At 41.1% G+C, this 18,856-nt stretch overlaps 1 protein-coding gene across 1 annotated transcript in view; it reads left to right on the top strand.

The window, feature by feature from the left end:
- Nucleotides 1–205: 205 nt before the first annotated feature.
- Armc4 (armadillo repeat containing 4) overlaps nt 206–18,856 on the top strand; it is a 193,249-nt gene continuing 174,598 nt past the window's right edge. Inside the window, exons 1-6 of the mRNA XM_008850554.2 lie at nt 206–442; nt 7,644–7,801; nt 8,656–8,848; nt 9,852–9,958; nt 10,156–10,292; nt 13,002–13,118. Coding sequence (XP_008848776.1) covers nt 219–442; nt 7,644–7,801; nt 8,656–8,848; nt 9,852–9,958; nt 10,156–10,292; nt 13,002–13,118 — 936 coding nt within the window. The 5' untranslated portion in view covers nt 206–218. The remainder of the gene's footprint in view (nt 443–7,643; nt 7,802–8,655; nt 8,849–9,851; nt 9,959–10,155; nt 10,293–13,001; nt 13,119–18,856) is intronic.

Below are 18,856 nucleotides of genomic sequence, written 5' to 3'. Positions count from 1 at the left end.
GGGGCACTGGGAGGGATAGAAGTAATGCAAATGCAACACTCATGTAAGAAATTCTCAAAAATAAAGCTTAAAAGTTTTTTGGAATATATGTTTGTTAACATAGTACTAGCATAAAATCTTGAAAGTGAAAAAATGTTGGCGTGGCATGGATGCCTCTGACTCTTTCTACTTTGCTGTAGTGTGTGGACCCTGATCAGCCTGCAGTACTAGCAGACCTCATGGGTGTGGCGCTGACAAGATCTGCACAGTGGACTGCGGCTGGGTATGGGACTAGAACCCTGGAAATTACCCCTCTGAATGAATCAATATTGCAAGAAATTGTTAAGTTCGTGGAGTCTTTTACTTATAAATATCTGCAGGAGGCAAAATTTGTTTTTGTAGAACCACTTGAGTGGAAAACAAATTTGGAGGCTTCAGCATTTGAATCAGGTTATATTGTCAGGTAAGCCTCTTAACTGCTTCTAGAATTTATTATCCGCATTTTCCATATTTTAATTGACTGGTCGTGGGCTTGTTGCAAGCCAATAGCCTCCTTGAATCTTAGCAATCCCCTACACAATTGAGAAGTGGAGACATAGGAAATTTAAGGGTATTTCAGGTGGTAAACATGGAATTCATCTTTTTTTAAATTTAAATTTCATTCTCTTTTGATAGAGGATGCATTTTCCAGATCTCAACTCCAGTATCTACCCCCTCTTTCTGCTTTAACCTTTGACCTTTCCACTCATCTGTTTCACCTTCTGGAAGTTGCAGCCACTGGCATGTGACTTTTGCTGGAGCCAAAAATGCCTCATTCTCTAGAGTGAGGAGGAGGGCAGAGAAATTTGCTCAATACCCCTGAGAGAGACTTGAACCCAGTGCTTTGGGTGTGTTGGTGTGTGCTCAGCTACTGATTTTCATTCGTCCCTTAAGGGAGAATCTTCTTCACAGGGAGAATCTTTCAAATATGAAGCTTATAAAGATCCTACCACCTGCTCCACAGGTGGAGTATCAATTTATCTTTTGAACATGGGTATGTTTAATATGATCAGGTATCTCTGTATGCTGTGTCTGTGTAATCAGCCATCACATGCATGTATCTGCTTGGGGGCACACCCTCAGTTAATCCTGCAACTCAGGCTTTCTCTTCCCCATAGCCTTGTCCCTCTTTGGGTTTGTGTATTATCTTTGAAAGTCTGATCTCATCAAAAGCAGTTCCCTAGCTAGCCTAGCCGAAGCCTCCTTATAGATACCTCTTTCTGCCTTCTATTTTGCACTATTTGTGGCAATAAAGCTGAGATTTCTTTGTTAGAACTGCCGTGGTCCTTCTTGAAGTGCCCTAAGAGCTCTTTAGTGTTGACCATGGTCTCCCTCTGAATTTTTGAGCTTTTAATGGTATGGAACGCATTTGGAAGGGTCACTATCTTCCCCAAAACTTGTCATTTGTGGACGGCTGCCCAGTCCTTGCTTGCTTCCACCTAAGTTCCATCTTTTTTTTCTAAAGTTTGAAAGATGAACTCAGCTGCAAAACCAATTAGAAACATATTAACTACTTCGTACAAAGATGGCTTTACCGTAGATGACAGAAAAGAAAATTAAGACTGCCCCATATCTGGCCTTTGCATTACTTCTGTGTTCCAAGTCCAAGCATTACAGCATCTGTCTCCTACTTAGTATGTGTGTGTGTGTGGAGGTGACACCCTCCTCAAACGTGTCACTGTTTTTCTTTCTCTTGTCATTTTGTTTTTACTCATATCCATATTTACGTGTCTGCCTGCAGTCTTTCTGCATGCTGTTCCCTTGTAATCAGATGACTGGACACTTTGATGCCACATGTGTTTTGCTTCTGACCTTTACTGATATTTGTGATGTTGGAAGGGATGAGAGAGGCTCAGCGGTATCTCTTATTGGGAACTAAACCATTCTTGTGTGGCTCTGATGAAAACCAGATGGGCACTGACTGCCTTGAAGAAGGCAAGTTGAAACTGAGAAATTGGCAATAATAGAAAATACCAAATACTTGGCTCATCCAGGTCTTAACTCTGTCTTGTTTTACACACAAATCAAAGAATGTTCAGCAACCCATAGCTACCTCTCTGTTACTGTAACAAAATACCTGAGATGATCAGCTTGAAAAGAGGAAAGAATTTATTTTGGCTTATGATTTCAGTGACTGAAACCATGGTCACAGTCCCATTGTTTTGGGTCTGTGGTGAGGTAGTAAACATGTGGTGGAAGAAACGTGTTCACCTCAGTATCTGGAAAGCTAAGAAAGAAAGCTGAAGTGCACAGAGTCCCACTGTCCCCTTGAAGAGTATACCTCTGTGTCCTAGTTTCTTTTCCAGCTGCGGTGATAAAACACTGACAAAAGCAAGTTAAGGGAAAAGTGGTTTATTTGACTCACAGTTCCTGGTTAAAGTCCATCATGGAGGGGAAGTCACAGTGGCTTGAGGGAGCTGGTCACATGGCATTCACAGTCAGGAAGCAGGGAGATAAAGGCCTGCCTACTGCTGCTCAGCTCCCTGTATCTAGACAGCCAGGGTCCTAGTCAGGCCAAATCCCTCATAGTCATGCCCAGAGGCCCCTTTCCCAGGTGCTTCTAGATTTTGTCACCAACCACCACATCTGGTGGCTTATTTCCTTCCAGGGGCCCTGTCTCCTTTATGCTCTGCCAGTACCATAACAGGTTGGTGACTCAGCCATTAGCAAATGGGCCCTTGAAGGACATTTACTATCAAACTCATAGCATTTGGTAACATAATAACTGATACAAGCCAGGGATGCCCTCAATGGCCAGAAGTGTCTATCAGCGGTGAGTCCAACTACTTTATCCTTCGTTCTTGGCCATGCCAGCTTCTGGATGAGCTCCTGTCCCCTCGTATTCGTCCTATGTCATCTAAGGTGACATCTTCTCACAAACAGGACTCAGGTCTGTGTGTCCGCGTGAAAAGCCCAAGTTGTCAAGAAGGACTTGACTGTGTCTTTTGTTTCTACCACTCGGGAATCTCCTTGGATGTTGAGAATGCAGGTAGATGCTTCTTTGTGTGACACCCCTTTATCTCCAGTCTCTCGTTCTCCATTCAGTTTTCTCTGCTTCAAGTTCACAGTGTAGGTAAAGGGTCTCTTGTGTAGGTCTCTACAGCTGTTGATGGGACTGTATTTGTATTTGAAGTTTTGCTGCAATCTGTAAGTAGCCATTATGCATTTCATCAGACTCCTGGTGAGTGAGCAGCTGGTGCTTGAAACTGATCCTTGAGTCACGTACTGGAAAGGTCTCTGTTTCATTCACTCTCCTGTTGCCTTTTGTGTGGGTTGTTATTAATTGACCAGATTGGCACACCACTTGTCCCATGATGCACAGTTCATCATTCCCCCTGGAACCACGTCCCACATATTCATCCTGTAGGGATGTTTGTCATCATTTCTACATGTTTAAGTTTTTTGGAAATTACTTTCATTTCCACAGAAATTGTTGGTTTCTACTAACATTTGCAATTGTTTTTGATCTTTTAAATTTTTTATTAATTACATTTTTTCTTAGACTTTTTTTTTCTTGGTTTTCTTAGGGTCTCCCTATAGCCCCAGCTGGCCTAGAACTCACTATTGTAGACCTTGTAGACCAGACTGGCCTCAATCTCACAGAGATCCACCTGCCTCTACCTCTTGAGTGCTGGCATTGAGTGTGTATATCCACGCCCAACTCTTAGACAATTCTACACATGTACACAATGCATCCACATCCCTACCACTCCTGTCTTCCCTCCTCCTCCCAACAGTGATTCTGTCTCTCCCAGAATCTATTAATAGCCAGTAGTTCAAAGGTAAAGGGTAGAGCTTTCAGAGCCCCTCTCCTTCCATGGCTGATTGTTGATGGGGTATGTCTTGTGCTGTGAGTTCCTGATTGCTGTGGTTGTAGGAAGTCTAGGGGATGCCTGTTCACAGCCTCTCGCCCCATCTCCTTACTCTTACATACTTCCACCCCCTCTTCTGCAGTATTCTTTAAGCCTTAGAGGGTGTGGCATAAATGTTTAGTGCTGGGCACACAACCATCACGTAGTCTGCATTTTGAGGAGCCAAGTCAGCATTCACCGCTCTTCACTGTAAGGAAAGGTTCCCGATTACAGCTGGGAGCCGCTGGTAGTGGAACCTGGAGCAGGTGGAAGGTAGGAGCCTTCTTATTTCTGTTCTTAGATAAGATGAGGTGGAACTAGGTAAGATCAGGGAATTGAGGTGCTTTCTCCCTCAGAGCCCAGGCTAGGAAATTTGTAACCCGAGTAGTGATTTCAAATCACTTCGTTGAACATGTTGCTGCCTGTCTTGTCTTTCCTGCTCTGCAAGCTCTGTGAGTTTTGATTTTGGATTCTACTTGCAGATCCCATTCTACTATGTCTCCGTAATATGTTTGAGTTGGACCCAGTTATATACTGATAGTACCGTATGGTTAGGAAGGCAGGTCCGCTGAACAGTCTTCGGCCATTGTCCCCTCCAATGCACCTGTAAAGCGCATATCCTACTTAGGATCGTTCCTTATGATCACTATCACCAAAGGGTTGGATTATATGATTCCTAATGCTGCTTCCAGCCTACAAAATTGTGGTGTTTTAAGAGATAGCAATTGTATTTTGATAAAATTTCCAAGTTTCAGTAGTAAGGCTGATGGTTGGAATTTTAATTTTTGGTTTGGTTTGCAGTATTGGAGGTGGAACCCCAAGTCTCTGCCCATGTCAGGCAAGTGCGCCATTACTGAACTACGGTTCTAGCCCTTCTCTACGTTTTGTTATGGACTCTTTGCTTTTCTTTTTTGTCCCTGATGTATGAAATTTCCGAGCTTTCTTTCCTATGTTATCATTGAAATGTACATTTATTGAATAACTACTGTGCTTGGGACACTAATGCAGACAGTGTGGATTAAAGATGAAAAACACCTTCCTGTTCTCTTGCTCTGTGGAGTCAGTGGAGCATTTCCAAGGCCCCTCCCTAGTTCCAGTTTGAAAATCTTTCCAGCCAGACAGTGGGCTTTATTATCAACACTTTCTTCCTTTTTAAATTAAAACAATTTTTATTTATTATTACAGAATATGTGTTTGAAGGGGGGTGGTTCTACATCTACTACAACATGTGTAGAGGTCAGAGGACAGCTTTCAGGAGTCGGTGCTCTCCTTCCACTGTGGGTTCCAGGGACTGAGGGAACTCAGGTCATCGGGCTGACAAGAGCAAGGGTTTTGACCTGCTGAGCCATCTTCCTGACTCAGTGCAGTATTTTTCTTTCCAAGAGCTCATTCTTTAGGAATTAGAAACGCTGAAACTGGAGCTTCCTCTTGGGTGTCCTCTGTAGATCTGACATTTTATTTCCCACTTTGCTGATGAATTATCAACTTTAACTGGTGAGAAGTGAAAAATGTCCCCTGTGACCTTCAGTGTTCCCGTTTCCCACGAGGACTTTCGAGTTCTTAGTTCAATGACTGTGTTTTTGGCTCAGCCCTGTTGCCATCCACTTAGCACTGAGTGACCTGCCCTTTAAGTGAGTCACCTTTAGTTATAGGCACTAAGAAATGTCCTCCATTCTAAAAACTGTTCTAGAAACTTATTTTGTAGAAGACAGTTTCCACACTCATATCACGGCCAAGTCTACAAATGTTTCTTTCATCCATTTATCCCATGGATAGTCATTGAATATCTTCTAGAAGCAGTTACTCCTGAGACACTAGGGGTCCATGGGTACCAGGTTGTAGTGTACTGAGAGAGACCCTGTTACAGCTTCCTACTGCTGTTGCCACAAATGACCACAAACCTAATGGCTTGAAACAGCTGGTTTACTCTAGTTCTGGAAGGTAAAGTCTAAAATCAACCTGCAGGGCAAAAATCAAGATGTTGGAAGGGTGCATTCCTTTTGGAGACTCTAGGAGAATTTATTCTTTCCTTTTCCAGTTCCTGGAAGGCTCTTTCATTTCTTGGCTGTGGCCACACATTGCTCTCACCTCGGTTTCTGTCATTATATCATTTTCTCTGACCCTGACCTTCCTCTCTCCTCCTGTAAGGACCCTTATAATCTGTTTGCCCCAGACAATGCAGAGCTGTCTTCCTGTATCAAGATCTTCAACTTAATCCATCTGCAAAATTTCCCCCTTTCCCCCAATCTAACGGGAGTATTTCAAGAGTCTATTATTCTTCCTCTCACAAGCCCTTGTTATTCTTCCTCTCACAGGCTCTGTTTGTTTTTATTCTAAAGGCATAGTACCGTGGTTTCAATAAATGTCTCCCTAAAGTTCCTGCGTAAAGCCTTGGTCCTTAGGGTGCTGCAGTTGGGAGACGGACGGACCTTTAGAGATGGGCCTACTGGGAGGTCTTAGGTCACTGGAAGCGTAAGTCCGAGTGGGGGTGCCAGGTCTCAGCCCATCTTCTTCCTTTTCACCGCTTCTTGGACTCCATGAGGTATGTGGGCTGCCCCTCTTTGCACTCCCTCCCATGATGCACTGTCTTGCCACAGTTCCAAACAATTTGTGAACTAGAACCTCAGAAACTGTGAGCCAAAACCAACCTTTACTCTTTCAAGTTATCTCCAGTATTTTGTTACAGTAACCAAAAGCTAACACAGATAGTGTCAGGAGCACTATCTGGACCTGTCGATTTGCTCTTTATGTTGACTTAGGAACACTTTACACTAACTTCCCTCATTGCAACATAGACTAGATCATCAGGTCTTAAGATACAAGCAGTTCTGGTCTGGAGAGATGGCTCAGCAGTTAAGAGCACTGACTGCTTTTGCAAAGGACCTGGGCCCAAGACGTAGCACCCAAATGGTGGCTAACAATCATTTGTAACTCCAGTTCCGGAGGATCCTACACCCTCTTCCTACTTCCACGGGCACTGCATGACACAGACGCACTTACATACATGCAGGCAATACACTCATACATATAAAAAATAAAAATGATAAAATATTTTTTAAAAGATGTGAGCAGTTTTATCAGGGATATTAGCATGCAATAAAATAATGTGGATAATATGTAATTTAAGAACCTAGGCCATTTCATTTATGTTGTATATGGTAGAAATCTATAACAATGTCACTTTCATGATACTCTTTAAATATTTTTAAATGCCAACCTAAAAAATCATTAAAAGTGAGTAAAAACACAAACCAAGAACACCCAATAATTTCTGATCAGGGAGAGGCCATTTAAAGAAAACTGACTGTGATGCTAAGGGGTTTAGAGTGGGGAGATAATCCACCGAAGGATCTAGTTGCCTTTCTGTTCATAAACAGTATAGCCCAGAAAATTCCTAACCTCTGTCTAGTTACTGTGGTATGAAAATTTTATAAATAAAATAACATGAGACCTCTCAAAGTGTGAGAGATTTTATAGAACTAATGATTTTTTCAAAACACACCAGAAACTAGCTAGAGGACACAGAAAGATGTGACTAGTCAGTCACAACTTCAGGACTTGCTTGAAAAGGTCTTCGGGGTAGGGCCTGCTGTTTCTTATGGCTGCCAGAGCTCAGGGAACTGAGCACCGATGTGTGAGTGTGGAGGAGAAGGTGAGAGTCCACCAGGAGGCATGTCTAGTTCCTGGAGACTTGGGAAGAATCTGTCTAAATGTCTGAAGCTTAACTTCTGGCACGCAGGTAACTTCGGCTTTCATTTCCTCCCCATTTTGTAGTGAAACAACAGCCAAATCAGAAGAAGCTGATAAAAATGGACAACCTTTGCTGTTTCTCTCTGCATCTCAAATTAAAGTCAGGAGCTTTGGACAGCTGTCACAGTTGTTGTTAATTGCCAAAGATACCAAGCTTCAGGAGGCCCAAGCCTGTGTCGAAGGTGATACACACTCTCCACTTGCAATCTGAACATTCAGACACATAATCTTGCGGGGCAGAAGGGGGCAGGGGTGTATTATTTATTACAGTCACTTGAGAACAAGGTAAATGTATGTATCCCTTGATGAGAGTGCTGTTGATTCCCTTGGCTGTACTGTTAATGCTCACATCCAATTTCTGCTTCAAATGGAAAGGTCTGCTCTGTTACTACTATTAGACTTCTAGGTCTCTAATTTTAGAAAATGGCCACTGGGCCTGCCAGGGGCCAGGGGCCTAGTAGTTTGTAAGGTCATATTGGAAGGCAGGTTACAAGGACCAGCACCTGAGTCCACCCTCTCCCTGGAATACTGCAAGGTACACAACAGTTTGAATAGTTATAGGCATTGAACTCTGTAACGATACACAATGACATGACTATCATTTAATTATGTAATGTGAAAAATAATGTGATTATAGTTCCCATCAGTAATCATAGGTGATGATGTGTCTTTTGTGGTGGGTGTTGAGAATTAGAAGACCAGTGGATCCCAAGCATGAGGTACCTGAATTCTGTCTACTGTGTGAGGTGGGAAGTTGCTCTTTCAAAAACAAAAATATCAGTGGGTAATAGCACTTGTGGCCCAAGCATGAAAACCCTACATCCACATAAAAATCTGAGCATAGCCCACCCCAGCACAAAAGGCGCTCAGCAGTACAGGTTGATTCTAATGGCTTTGCCCAGAGGAAAGGGAATGAAAGAAACACAGTAAAGGAAGGTTTGATGGGATTTGTTCATCTCCATAGCTGTCATGCTGGGTAATACTGGTTATTTATTTGTTATTTATTTATTTATTTATTTATTTATTATTTTGTCAGCTAACAGAGATCCTATAGTAAAAATCTTGGGCACAGATTATGGTGAAATGATAGAAGACACCTCTTCCTTAAAAATTCTTGATAAAATCACCAAAGATGATGAACACGAGACCTATATTAAAAGGAAAATTGCCGTACTGCTGAAGCAACTGGATCTGCATCTACTCAACCATTCCCTAAAACACATTTCACTGTGAGTCTTTGCTAAGAGAAACGCTTCACGCCCAGTTACAAAATAATGCAAGTAAAAAAAAATATAGAGGCTATCGCTATTGCATTAATGGTTCATTGTAATGAAACAAGAATTCAGTTCTGTTGGATTTATTAACACTAAGCTAATATTTCTAGAACATTTTTTGGGGTTTCATCCATTTCTGAAGACATCAAATAGCTGGGTATTTTCAAAGACTCTTTAGGTAATTACACAAATTGTTAAATGATAGTACAATTATCATGTAAGAGTTTGTGTAGTTCAAAATATGTTCATTTTCTAGTATTTTTTTAGGAGTGTGGTACAATAATTAAAAATGAATATTTGATGGCTGGCGAGACGGCTTAGCAGGTAAAGATGGCTGTCACCAAGCCTGATGACCTGAGTTCAATCCTTAAATCCTCATGGTGGAAAGAGAGAACCAACTCTGCAAATTTCCCTCTGATCTTTACACATGTGCCATGGTATATGCATGCTCACACATGTATGTGCAAGTGCTCAAATAAATTAAAAAATGTAGTAAAAGAAAACAAATGTAAAAAAAGAGAAATGAACGTTTGAGTATATTTAATATGATATTCAACATGGATTTTCTTCTCTTAAAATTTATTTCTTCAAGCTTTTGTATATGTTCGTATTGTGCATTGAGGGTACTCCTGCTCATATCCCCCTTTTGAGAAACCCTTCCCTCTTGCATCTCTCGCATTGATCCCCTTTGTCTCTCTAGACAGTTTTGATTCTGTGTCCATGTCATACATATACATACACACACACACACACACTCACATATTTTCTGTATCTATATAAAGTCTAGGTTGACATGAACTTCTTGATGTTTTTTTCCAACATTGACACATGATTATAACATGGTTACAATTAGCTACAATATTAATTACAAATAGGAAAGAGTTCCGTTGACTTAATTAAATGTATGTTTCCTGTAGAGTCTATTTCAAAGCACTTAATTCCTTAACATTTATTTCAGGGAAATATATTTAAATCCAGGGACTTTTAAGAAAGATATAGAACTGCTCAAACGTTTCTCGGGAAAAGGAGAACAAACGGTGTTGGAATCCATTGAATACACTTCAGGTTGGCATCTGCGCAGCTCCATCTTACCTTATTCACATTTTCATTATTATGTTTCTATTTCACTTTCCATGGCTGCAGTAGAGTTGAATATTTATAGCGAAAGTGTCAATTTTCTGTGGTATTTGTTTTATTGAAACCAATACATTTTACAACGTGATAAGTTGAATGTCTACTGATGGCTTGATCACTGGTTTCAGATTATGTGTTTTCAAATGGGTGTCGCGCCCCACCATGGAGGCAGATTCGAGGGGAAATCTGTTATGTACTGGTGAAGCCACATGACACTGAAACTTTGTGCATTACCTGCAGTGCGGAAGGGGTATATTTAAACGGCGTAAGTAATTTTTTTTTTTTTGGTCTTTTTGAGACAGGGTCTCCCTGTAGCCCCAGCTGTCCTAGAACTCACTATGTAGACCAAGCTGGCCTTGACCTCACAGAGATCCGCCTGCCTCTGCCTCCCGAGTGCTGGGATTAAAGGCACAAAGGACAAAATCCAGATGTGGGGTTCTGTGCTATCTGTGAGTGCTGTTGTATTATGGGTTGTCTCTTGATGGTCACAGTAAGGAAGACTGTCCTGAGGGATGGAATCTGAGTCCTTTCTTGTGCATCTGCTGGGCAAATTCAAAACTTTCTCAGAATTAGCTTTGGTGTCATCACTGCAGGGCATTCACCAGGGTTTTAAGGGAAAGGCTTCACAATAACCCACCCTACTTCCCCAAACTATGATCCCTTTAACATAATTGGTTTCCAGATTAGTTACATGGGTATTGAAAAAAAGAAAAGAAAGAAAAGGAAAGAAAAGGAAGGGGGGAGGGGAGGGGAGGGGGGGGGAGGGGGAGAAGGGAAGGGAGGGGCGGGGAAAGGGAGGAGGGACGGGTAGGGAGGGGAGGGGAAAGGAAGAAGGGAAGGGAAGGGAGGGGAGGGGAGGGGAGGAAGGCAGGAAAGGGAATAAAAGGAAAGGAAAGGAAAGAAAATGAAAGAAGAAAAGAGGCAATTCAGAAGTAATAACTCCAACTTTCATCCTAAGAGTTCAGGGATCAGCAGGAGCTCTCCAGTGTGGAAGCAAGTGGGAAGAGTGCCAGGCAGTTGGGGCTCAGGCAGTGGGGAGGGGCTGTTTCTCGGTGGTGCTGCTTTCAGCTTGAGCTCAGACAGCTTTCATAAAGCAGCTGTCCAGCCAGAAGAGAAACTGAGTTCAGATTCCCAGTATGGAAATGATACCACATGATGATGATGCCTGAATAAAAACAACTGACTCAGCAGCCATTTAAGCCAAGAGTGGGGGCCTAGACTATTCTGAGAATTGGTTCCTTCAGATTTCTCTTGGAACTGTGTTCTTGAACAAAGGCCCTGCTTCCTTTTTATTGAAACCATACATCCAGCATGAAATGGAGAAGGAAAAGACAGAATTTGTCTTATGAGGGACTTTTCCCTTTTGGATGCCCACTGACCTAAACCAGCACTCACGCTCACAAGTACTGTTGGTCTAATCCCACTTACTGCTTGCTACACAGAAGGGACAGTCTGTTGCTTCCAACAAGTGTCCATGGCTTGCAGTGCTTGACATCCACAACATACACTCACATGCATTGTTCTGGGTCAAGGGAAGGTAAGGGGTCAGGAGGGATTAGAGCTTTGCTTAGGTTACAAGAGAAGCCCAAGGCCTAGTAATCTTATTTACATTGTAAATAAGCTGAGATGGTGTTCCAGGAGTCAGTCCCATAGTTCCCCATGTTCTATTTTTTTAAAGAAGAAGGCTTTTTCCAGAAAAGTCATTTCCAGCCATAAGATCCCAAAGAAAGTCTGGGCAGGTGGCTCTGAGTTGAAGATCAGCAGCACATAGCTACCGAGTTCCCTAGATCAGGACATGGGGATTTTGGCCTCATCTTGAGTCATTGATCTAGGAGCTTAGTTGACTTTCGAGCAAAATCCAGTTCTCAGAATCTTCACTGTGAACTTGGGACTCACAAGCACACGTCTTCAAGGAGGACCCAAGTCCTGACTGCCAACCCAGCTTTCACAAGGGGTGGCTTGATACCACATCTAGGTCGGCTTGCTGGAAAATGCTGGAACCTTTGTGTGTTTTTTCTTCAGTAGCATTTAACTTGGCTTATTTCTGCATGGAGGCAGTAGGCCATAATTCTGCTGTTCGTTTTGTTTTGATATTTTAGACAGATTTAATTTCTTAGTATAAGATGAAAGAAGGACTTTTATAGAGAGGATTTTTATTTCTATCAAAGACCATTGATCTGCTTATGAATAACTTTGTTTAGTAGGGAAACATTAAATATTTCTCTCATATTTAAAAAACCTGAAAAAGTGAGAACCAGAAAAATATATGTTAATTGCTGAAAAGTTTAAGACACAGCATTGTTGTGTGTTTTTCTATAATCTCTTATGATAGACTATGGAATAGGGAAGAAAAGGAAATGAACGAAAGACAGAGGCAGGAGGAAGAGGGGACAAGAACAGAGGGGTAGAGAGTAGGAGGGTCTTCAGAGGTTTTGGCCCTAAAAATGAACTTGTAGCAGGATGCTACACACAAAGAAAGACTTTTGGTAAAATTCTAATCCTCAGGCCTTTTATGACTTCATCAGCTACGGTTCTCGAAGTCATAATGTATTTTCTTAGCAGAGAAGAGCAGGTGGAAGGGAGTTCTTCTCTGCTGGAGAGCAGAGCTCTACATGCACAGAGGAGGCACTTGGCACATGAGTGATGAATGGATGAATGAATGGATGATTGATGAATGGATGGAGTCAATGAGAAGGGGTTTGCCTATATAAGTCATACACAAAGACTGCCATATGCGTCCTATAGAGAAAAAAAAATAATTTGGGAAGGGGATTTGTAGGGAGGAGGAGTGATTGATAGGGTGGGAGGGGGATAACAGAGGGTGGGGGTGAGAGTAGTCAGAGTGTATCACATACATGTTTGAAATTGTCAAAAATTTAATCAAAACCACCAAATATATGCTTAGACTGTGACACATTGATGGGCTTCCTATACTGACTGTAACAATCATTCTTCCAAACTTTTCCTCCCAAAGGGCAAAACAGAAGAGGAGGGGGAAATTAATTATGAGCGACAAGGTGAAATTTATAAAGACCTTGTCACATGCTTAAAAGACAAATCACGAGTATTTTCAGAAAATATGTCTAAACAGGTAAGTTTTAAATACTCTCTTTTGCTATTACTTGGCTACAACTTTTAAAATTTTTATTTTTTTGTGTATTAGTGTATTGCCTGTATGTAGGTAGGTGCACCCATGTCATGACCACTCTCAGAGGTCAAAAGAGGGTGTCAGATCCCCTGGAACTGGTTGTTAGCCACCATGTGGGTGCTGGGAACCAAGCCCGAGTCCTCTGCAAGAGCAACCAGTGCTCTTAACCATTGAGTCATCTCTCTAGCCCTGACTACAACTTTTTATAGCATAAAAATTCAAATGTAATTTTGATTTTCCACATCTTACCACTCTAAGTTCAAACTCTGCATCTATTAACCAGTAACATCACATTCTTTCTCTTACTTCTGGTCTCTGTTCAACTCTAATATACTTCATCTTACTGATTTTCCTGTTATAGACATTTCATATCAGTGGAATCATAGGATCCACTTGATAGCCATAGAAATAAATCATATAGGAGGATACTTGTCCCTTGTCTCTGACTTAGTCTACCTAACATGTTGTCTCAAGGTTCATCTATTATATTTAGATTATCATTCCTTTTTATGGCTGAATGATATTCCATTCTTGTGTCTATCATAGTGAGTTTTGTTTCCTGTTGCTGTGACAAAATACCCTCACAAAAGCAACTTAGGAGAAAAAGGGCTTATTTTGGCTTACACTTTTGGGTTACCGTCCACCACTGGTGGGAAGTCAAGGCAACAGGAACTTGAAACAGCTGGTCACATCCACAGTCAAGAGCAGAGAGAGAAGGAATTATGTAAGCAGGCTTCTAGTGCTTAGCTTACTTTCTTTTCTCTTACATGGTTAGGATCTCCTGCCTAGGGAACGGTGCCGCCCACACTACAGGTCTTCCCACCTCAATCACACAATCAAGATAATCTCGCATTAACATGTCCACAGCCCAGCCTGACCTAGACACTCCCTCGAAGAGACCTTCTCCCCAGGTGACTCTGGATTGTGTCAAGTTGACAATGAAAACTAACCATCACAACACAGTAATTGTATTCAGTTGGGCTGTTTCTGCCCCTTGGCTTGTGTGAGAAACACTCAGTGCACATGGATATACAAGAATCTGCTGGAGTTTGTCTGTAATTCTTCGGACATCCACTTAGAAGTGGAACTTCTGGCCACATGGTAATCCTGTTTCATCGTTTGAGGAAACAAACCCTCACAGCAGCTCTACCACTTTCAATTTCAGCATCAGTACAGGAGCCACCCACCATGTCCTCTCCAACACTTCTTATTTTATGTTGTTTGGTTATAGACATAGACGTCTTAGTGATGTTGGGACTCTGAGATTAAGTCTCTGATTTTCTTTTATTCTTATCCTACCACATCCTGGTTTGCCTTTCTGAAAACATTTGATTTCTCTTTCAAATACTATATGTATATTTATAATTTAAATTTCTTCATTCTTTTATATGAAAATATTTGTATGAAAAATATGATTTTTAAAAAAATTTATTTTTATGTGTACGAGTCTGTTTTATCTGCATGTATGTAAGTGCCCCTGTGCATGAAAATTCTGCATAAGCCAGACGAGGACATCAGATCCCCTAGAACTAGTAGAATTAATGACAGTGGTCAGCCACCTTATGGATGCTGAGAACCCAAACTAGGTCCTCTTCAAAAGCAGCTAATGTTCTTAACTGCTGAGCCATCTTTCCATCCCCCATTATGACATTATTTTAATTGATTAAATACATTCTTTGACAATTTAATACATGGCTATAGTGCATTCTGTTTACTTCTCCGTCCTCTCTTAATTTCTTCCTACTTCTGCCATCCCCCTTCCTTCTTATCTGATCTTTCCCCACATTCATGTCATTTGTTTAGTGACCCACCAATTTTAACCAAGACTGTCTGTGTGGCTACAGGTGTGGAGCTATCAGTTGGAGCCTGGTGGGCTCACCACTGGATGCACAATTAAAGACTTACTGCCCCTTTCCCAGAATCCATCAGTCACCAACAGGTCTTCGGGGAGGATTAGCATGCCATGAACCCCTTCCTGATTCCTGACTGTTGATGCGCACAGTCTTGTGTAGGCCCATTGCCTGAAGATAGTATTTCATAGCTCTTTTCCCTATCTTCTGGCTCATGCATTCTTCCCACCCCCTCTTTTCTGTGTTCCCTGAGCCTTAGAAGAGGTGTTATAAATTTCCTGTTTAGGGCGACTTGCTTCCTATTCTTTTAATTTTGTTTGTTTCGAGACAGGGTCTCCCTATAGCCCTAGCTGGACTGAAACTTGCTATGTAGACCAGGCTATTCTCAATCTCACAGAAATCTGCCTGCCTCTGCCTCCCAAGTGGTGGAATTAAAGTGTGTGCCACAACACCCAGCAATGCTCCCATTTTTAATGTTTATTTTTATTAAAATATGTCAGTTGTTTCATGAATGATCCATTTTCTCTCTTAGCATAATGCTGATAGGTTCTCCAGAGAGACAGACCCAAGAGAAAGGGAGGGAGAGAGAAAGAAAGGGAGAAGGGAGAAAAAGAGAAAGGAGATGGGGAGAGGAGAGATATGTTCAGAAACAGGCTTATGCAGCTGCAAGGACCAGGAAATCTCAAATGTGGAACAGCCTGGACGTACAGGTAAGTACTGTAGTTATGTCTGAGGCCCTAAGCCATAAGGCAGCAAGTTGGAGACCTGGGGTGGGAGGGTAGGGAGTTCTGTCTTTTGGTCTCAGAGAGAATTACCTCTTTGGGAAATCTCAATCTTTCCTCTTTGGCCTCGACTTCCTAGATGAGGTCTGCCCATGTTATAGAGTAGTCTACTTTACACAGAGTCTACTGATTTAAATGCCAGTCCTAGTTTAAAAATACACAATATTTAACCTGGTATATAGCAAAGCATTGGACTTCTGTCCTAGCTTGCTTTCTGTTGCTGTGAGAAACACAATGACCAAAAGCAGTTTGGGGAGAATAGGGTTTGTTTCAGCTTACAAACTGAAACAGTTTACAGGTTACAGCCATCACGGAGGGGAGCCAGGGCAGGAACTCAAGGAAGGAATCTGAACACAGGAACTGAAGCACAGACCATGGAGGAATGCTGCTTACTGGCAAGCCAGGCTTTCGTTGAGCTTCCTTTCTTATACAGCCCAGGCCGACCTGCCTAGAGTTTGCAATGCCCACAGTGGGCTGGGCTCTGCTACATCAATTAGCAATCAAGAACATGCCCCCCAAGCATGTCCACAGGCCAATCTAGATGATGGAGAAAGTTCCTCATATATTTATCTTTATTTTATGTGTATGAGTGTTTTGCCTGCATGTATGTAAGGGTACCTATGCATGCAATGCCCACAGAGGTCAGAAGACGACATCAGATCTGCTGGAACTGGAGTTATGGATAGTTGTTATCTTTCATGTGGGTGCTGAGAACCAAACCCAGGTCCTCTGCAAGAGCAGCCAGTGCTCATAATCTCTGAGCCATCTCTCCAGCCTCCAAGTTAAAAATATTTATTTTAGTTTTTGAGACAGTGAGATAGCTTCCTTCTGTAGCCAGGCTGGATACTGACTCATGATCCTCTTCCCTCAGCCTCTTGAACAGTGGTGAGATTGCACAACTTCATTCAGCCAGTTTTTTGTCTTGGATTAGAATACTAGGTATATACTGCTATCTTCTTGGTGTTTAATTTGCTTTATTTTTTCAGTTTTGGGGACAGAACCCAGGGCCTTGACTGTGCTAGGCAAGTGCTCTACCAATGAGCTGCAGCTTCAACTCTCATTTTCTCTTTATTTTTCTAATTTGAAAGAAATCTTATGGGGTTAGAGAGATGACTCAGTGGCTAAGACCACTTGTTCTTACAGAAGTCGCAAGTTCAGCTCCTAGCAACTACATAGCGACTTGCAACTGCCTGTAACGCCAAAGGATCCAATGCCCTCTTCTGACCTCCACAGGCACCTGCAGGCACATGATACACATAAACTCACCCAGGCACACACACACAGACACCAATAATAAATAAGTTGAAAAAACCTTGGGATATATTTAAGTTAATCTATTCATATTTACATTGAAAGAAACTGATGATTTTATCTGTGAATATTTCACTTGGAGTATATAACACAAGGAATTGCATGCTAAAAATAGTCATATTAGTCTAAATAAATCTCTGAAATCTACATAAAACTCTAGAGAAGCTATTTGGGGTATTTTTGGATAAGAAAATGCAGGGAGACATTCACTTTCTGGTGCTCACAGATCTACTTCTGTTGTTAGATTTAACGTGAGTTTCATGTAGACAGGAGGTAGTTAAGGTCATTTACAAAAGTCGCTGTGAAGCTCCTGATATATTTGTTGGTGATTAAGATAATTTTCATTTAATGATTATGTGAGGACTTAAATGTGCCAATTTAGTTTTGCTTTCAGGTTTTCCTGTTTTTTGTTTTTCTTCCCCTACCTCTGTTTTGCTGTGGGCTGTGTGAATTTTCTTTTTATTAATTCATAGGTTTGTAATTTCATCTCTTTGTAGCTTTTTTAATGGTTGCTGAAGATGTTCCACGAATCACAATTTGTCTTAATCTACTACTTTCACATTTTTCCAGTTGAATAAACTATAGAAACCTCTCAATTCCACTCTACCCTCTCTCACTGATACTTATTTTCTCTGCACATGTTGAAAACTGTGTAAGATAGAGTCATAATTTCCACTTCAAAAATCAAACATCGTTAAGAAAGCTCAAGAGAAGACAGTCTCTTGGTTTACCCATGATCCTACTTTTTCATCACCCTCTACTCTATTTTTTTCAATCCTAAATATTTTGTCGTTGAATATACAAATCAAAACAATATATTGATTATAAAATAAGTAGAGGGTGAAAAGTAGACAAATCACCTTCATTATACAAACATTATTTTGCAATGTATTTTTTTAGTATAAAAGATGTGGCAGCCAGGCGTGGTGGCACACACCTTTAATCCCAGCACTTGGGAGGCAGAGGCAGGCAGATCTTTGTGAGTTCAAGGCCAGCCTGGTCTACATAGTGAGTTCCAGGTCAGCTGGGGCTACAGGGAGACCCTGTCTCAAAAAGACAAAAAAAAAAAAAAAAAAAAAAAAAAAGATTTGGCTTTCAGTTGTTAGTAAGGAAATAATCTGGGTTTTGATTAATTATGTAGTACCACTTTGAATTCAATTGACTTAATTTTCAATGGGCTCTCAATCTCTTTATATTAGCCAGCATGCTGACATGGTTTTATACCTTCAATTAGCTTTGCTCAATTATATGCACTTGCTATTTGAAGAGGCTGTCAGCTCATGGTATAGTTAGATCTTTAAAACATAAGAACAGGCCAGTTGCTTCTGATAGTGTCAATGGACGCTTGTGATGTTTCCTAAATAAAAAAAGGACACATTTTACAGTCATTAGAAAGCATACTTGAAACATGATATTTCCTAATTTCTAAACACCCAATTTTAATTCTAAAGAAGGTTTTGCTAAAATTATAGTGGAAAAGTCTGTGCCCTTTTAGCACATACCAAAGTTGTTCTTTACCTTCAGAACCCAACAGATTATTCAAGTGATCTTTAGTGTAACATGCCCATCCTTCACGCTGTTTTGCTTATATTAACATGATTCTTCGTGATAGATGTATTATGTTTTAGAGATTATTCTTTTATAGCATAATATTTATGAATTATAATTGACCCTGTACCTGCTGCTTTAGTAGGAAAATTTTCATTTGCTCAAAATTGCTTTATTATCTATTTATTTA

This window comes from Nannospalax galili, unplaced genomic scaffold, assembly GCF_000622305.1.
Source record: "Nannospalax galili isolate Female #2095 unplaced genomic scaffold, S.galili_v1.0 scaffold43, whole genome shotgun sequence".
NCBI classification, from domain to species: domain Eukaryota; kingdom Metazoa; phylum Chordata; class Mammalia; order Rodentia; family Spalacidae; genus Nannospalax; species Nannospalax galili.
The sequence above is the reverse complement of the archived record's forward strand: the minus strand, read 5'-3'. Positions and strand labels throughout refer to the sequence as shown.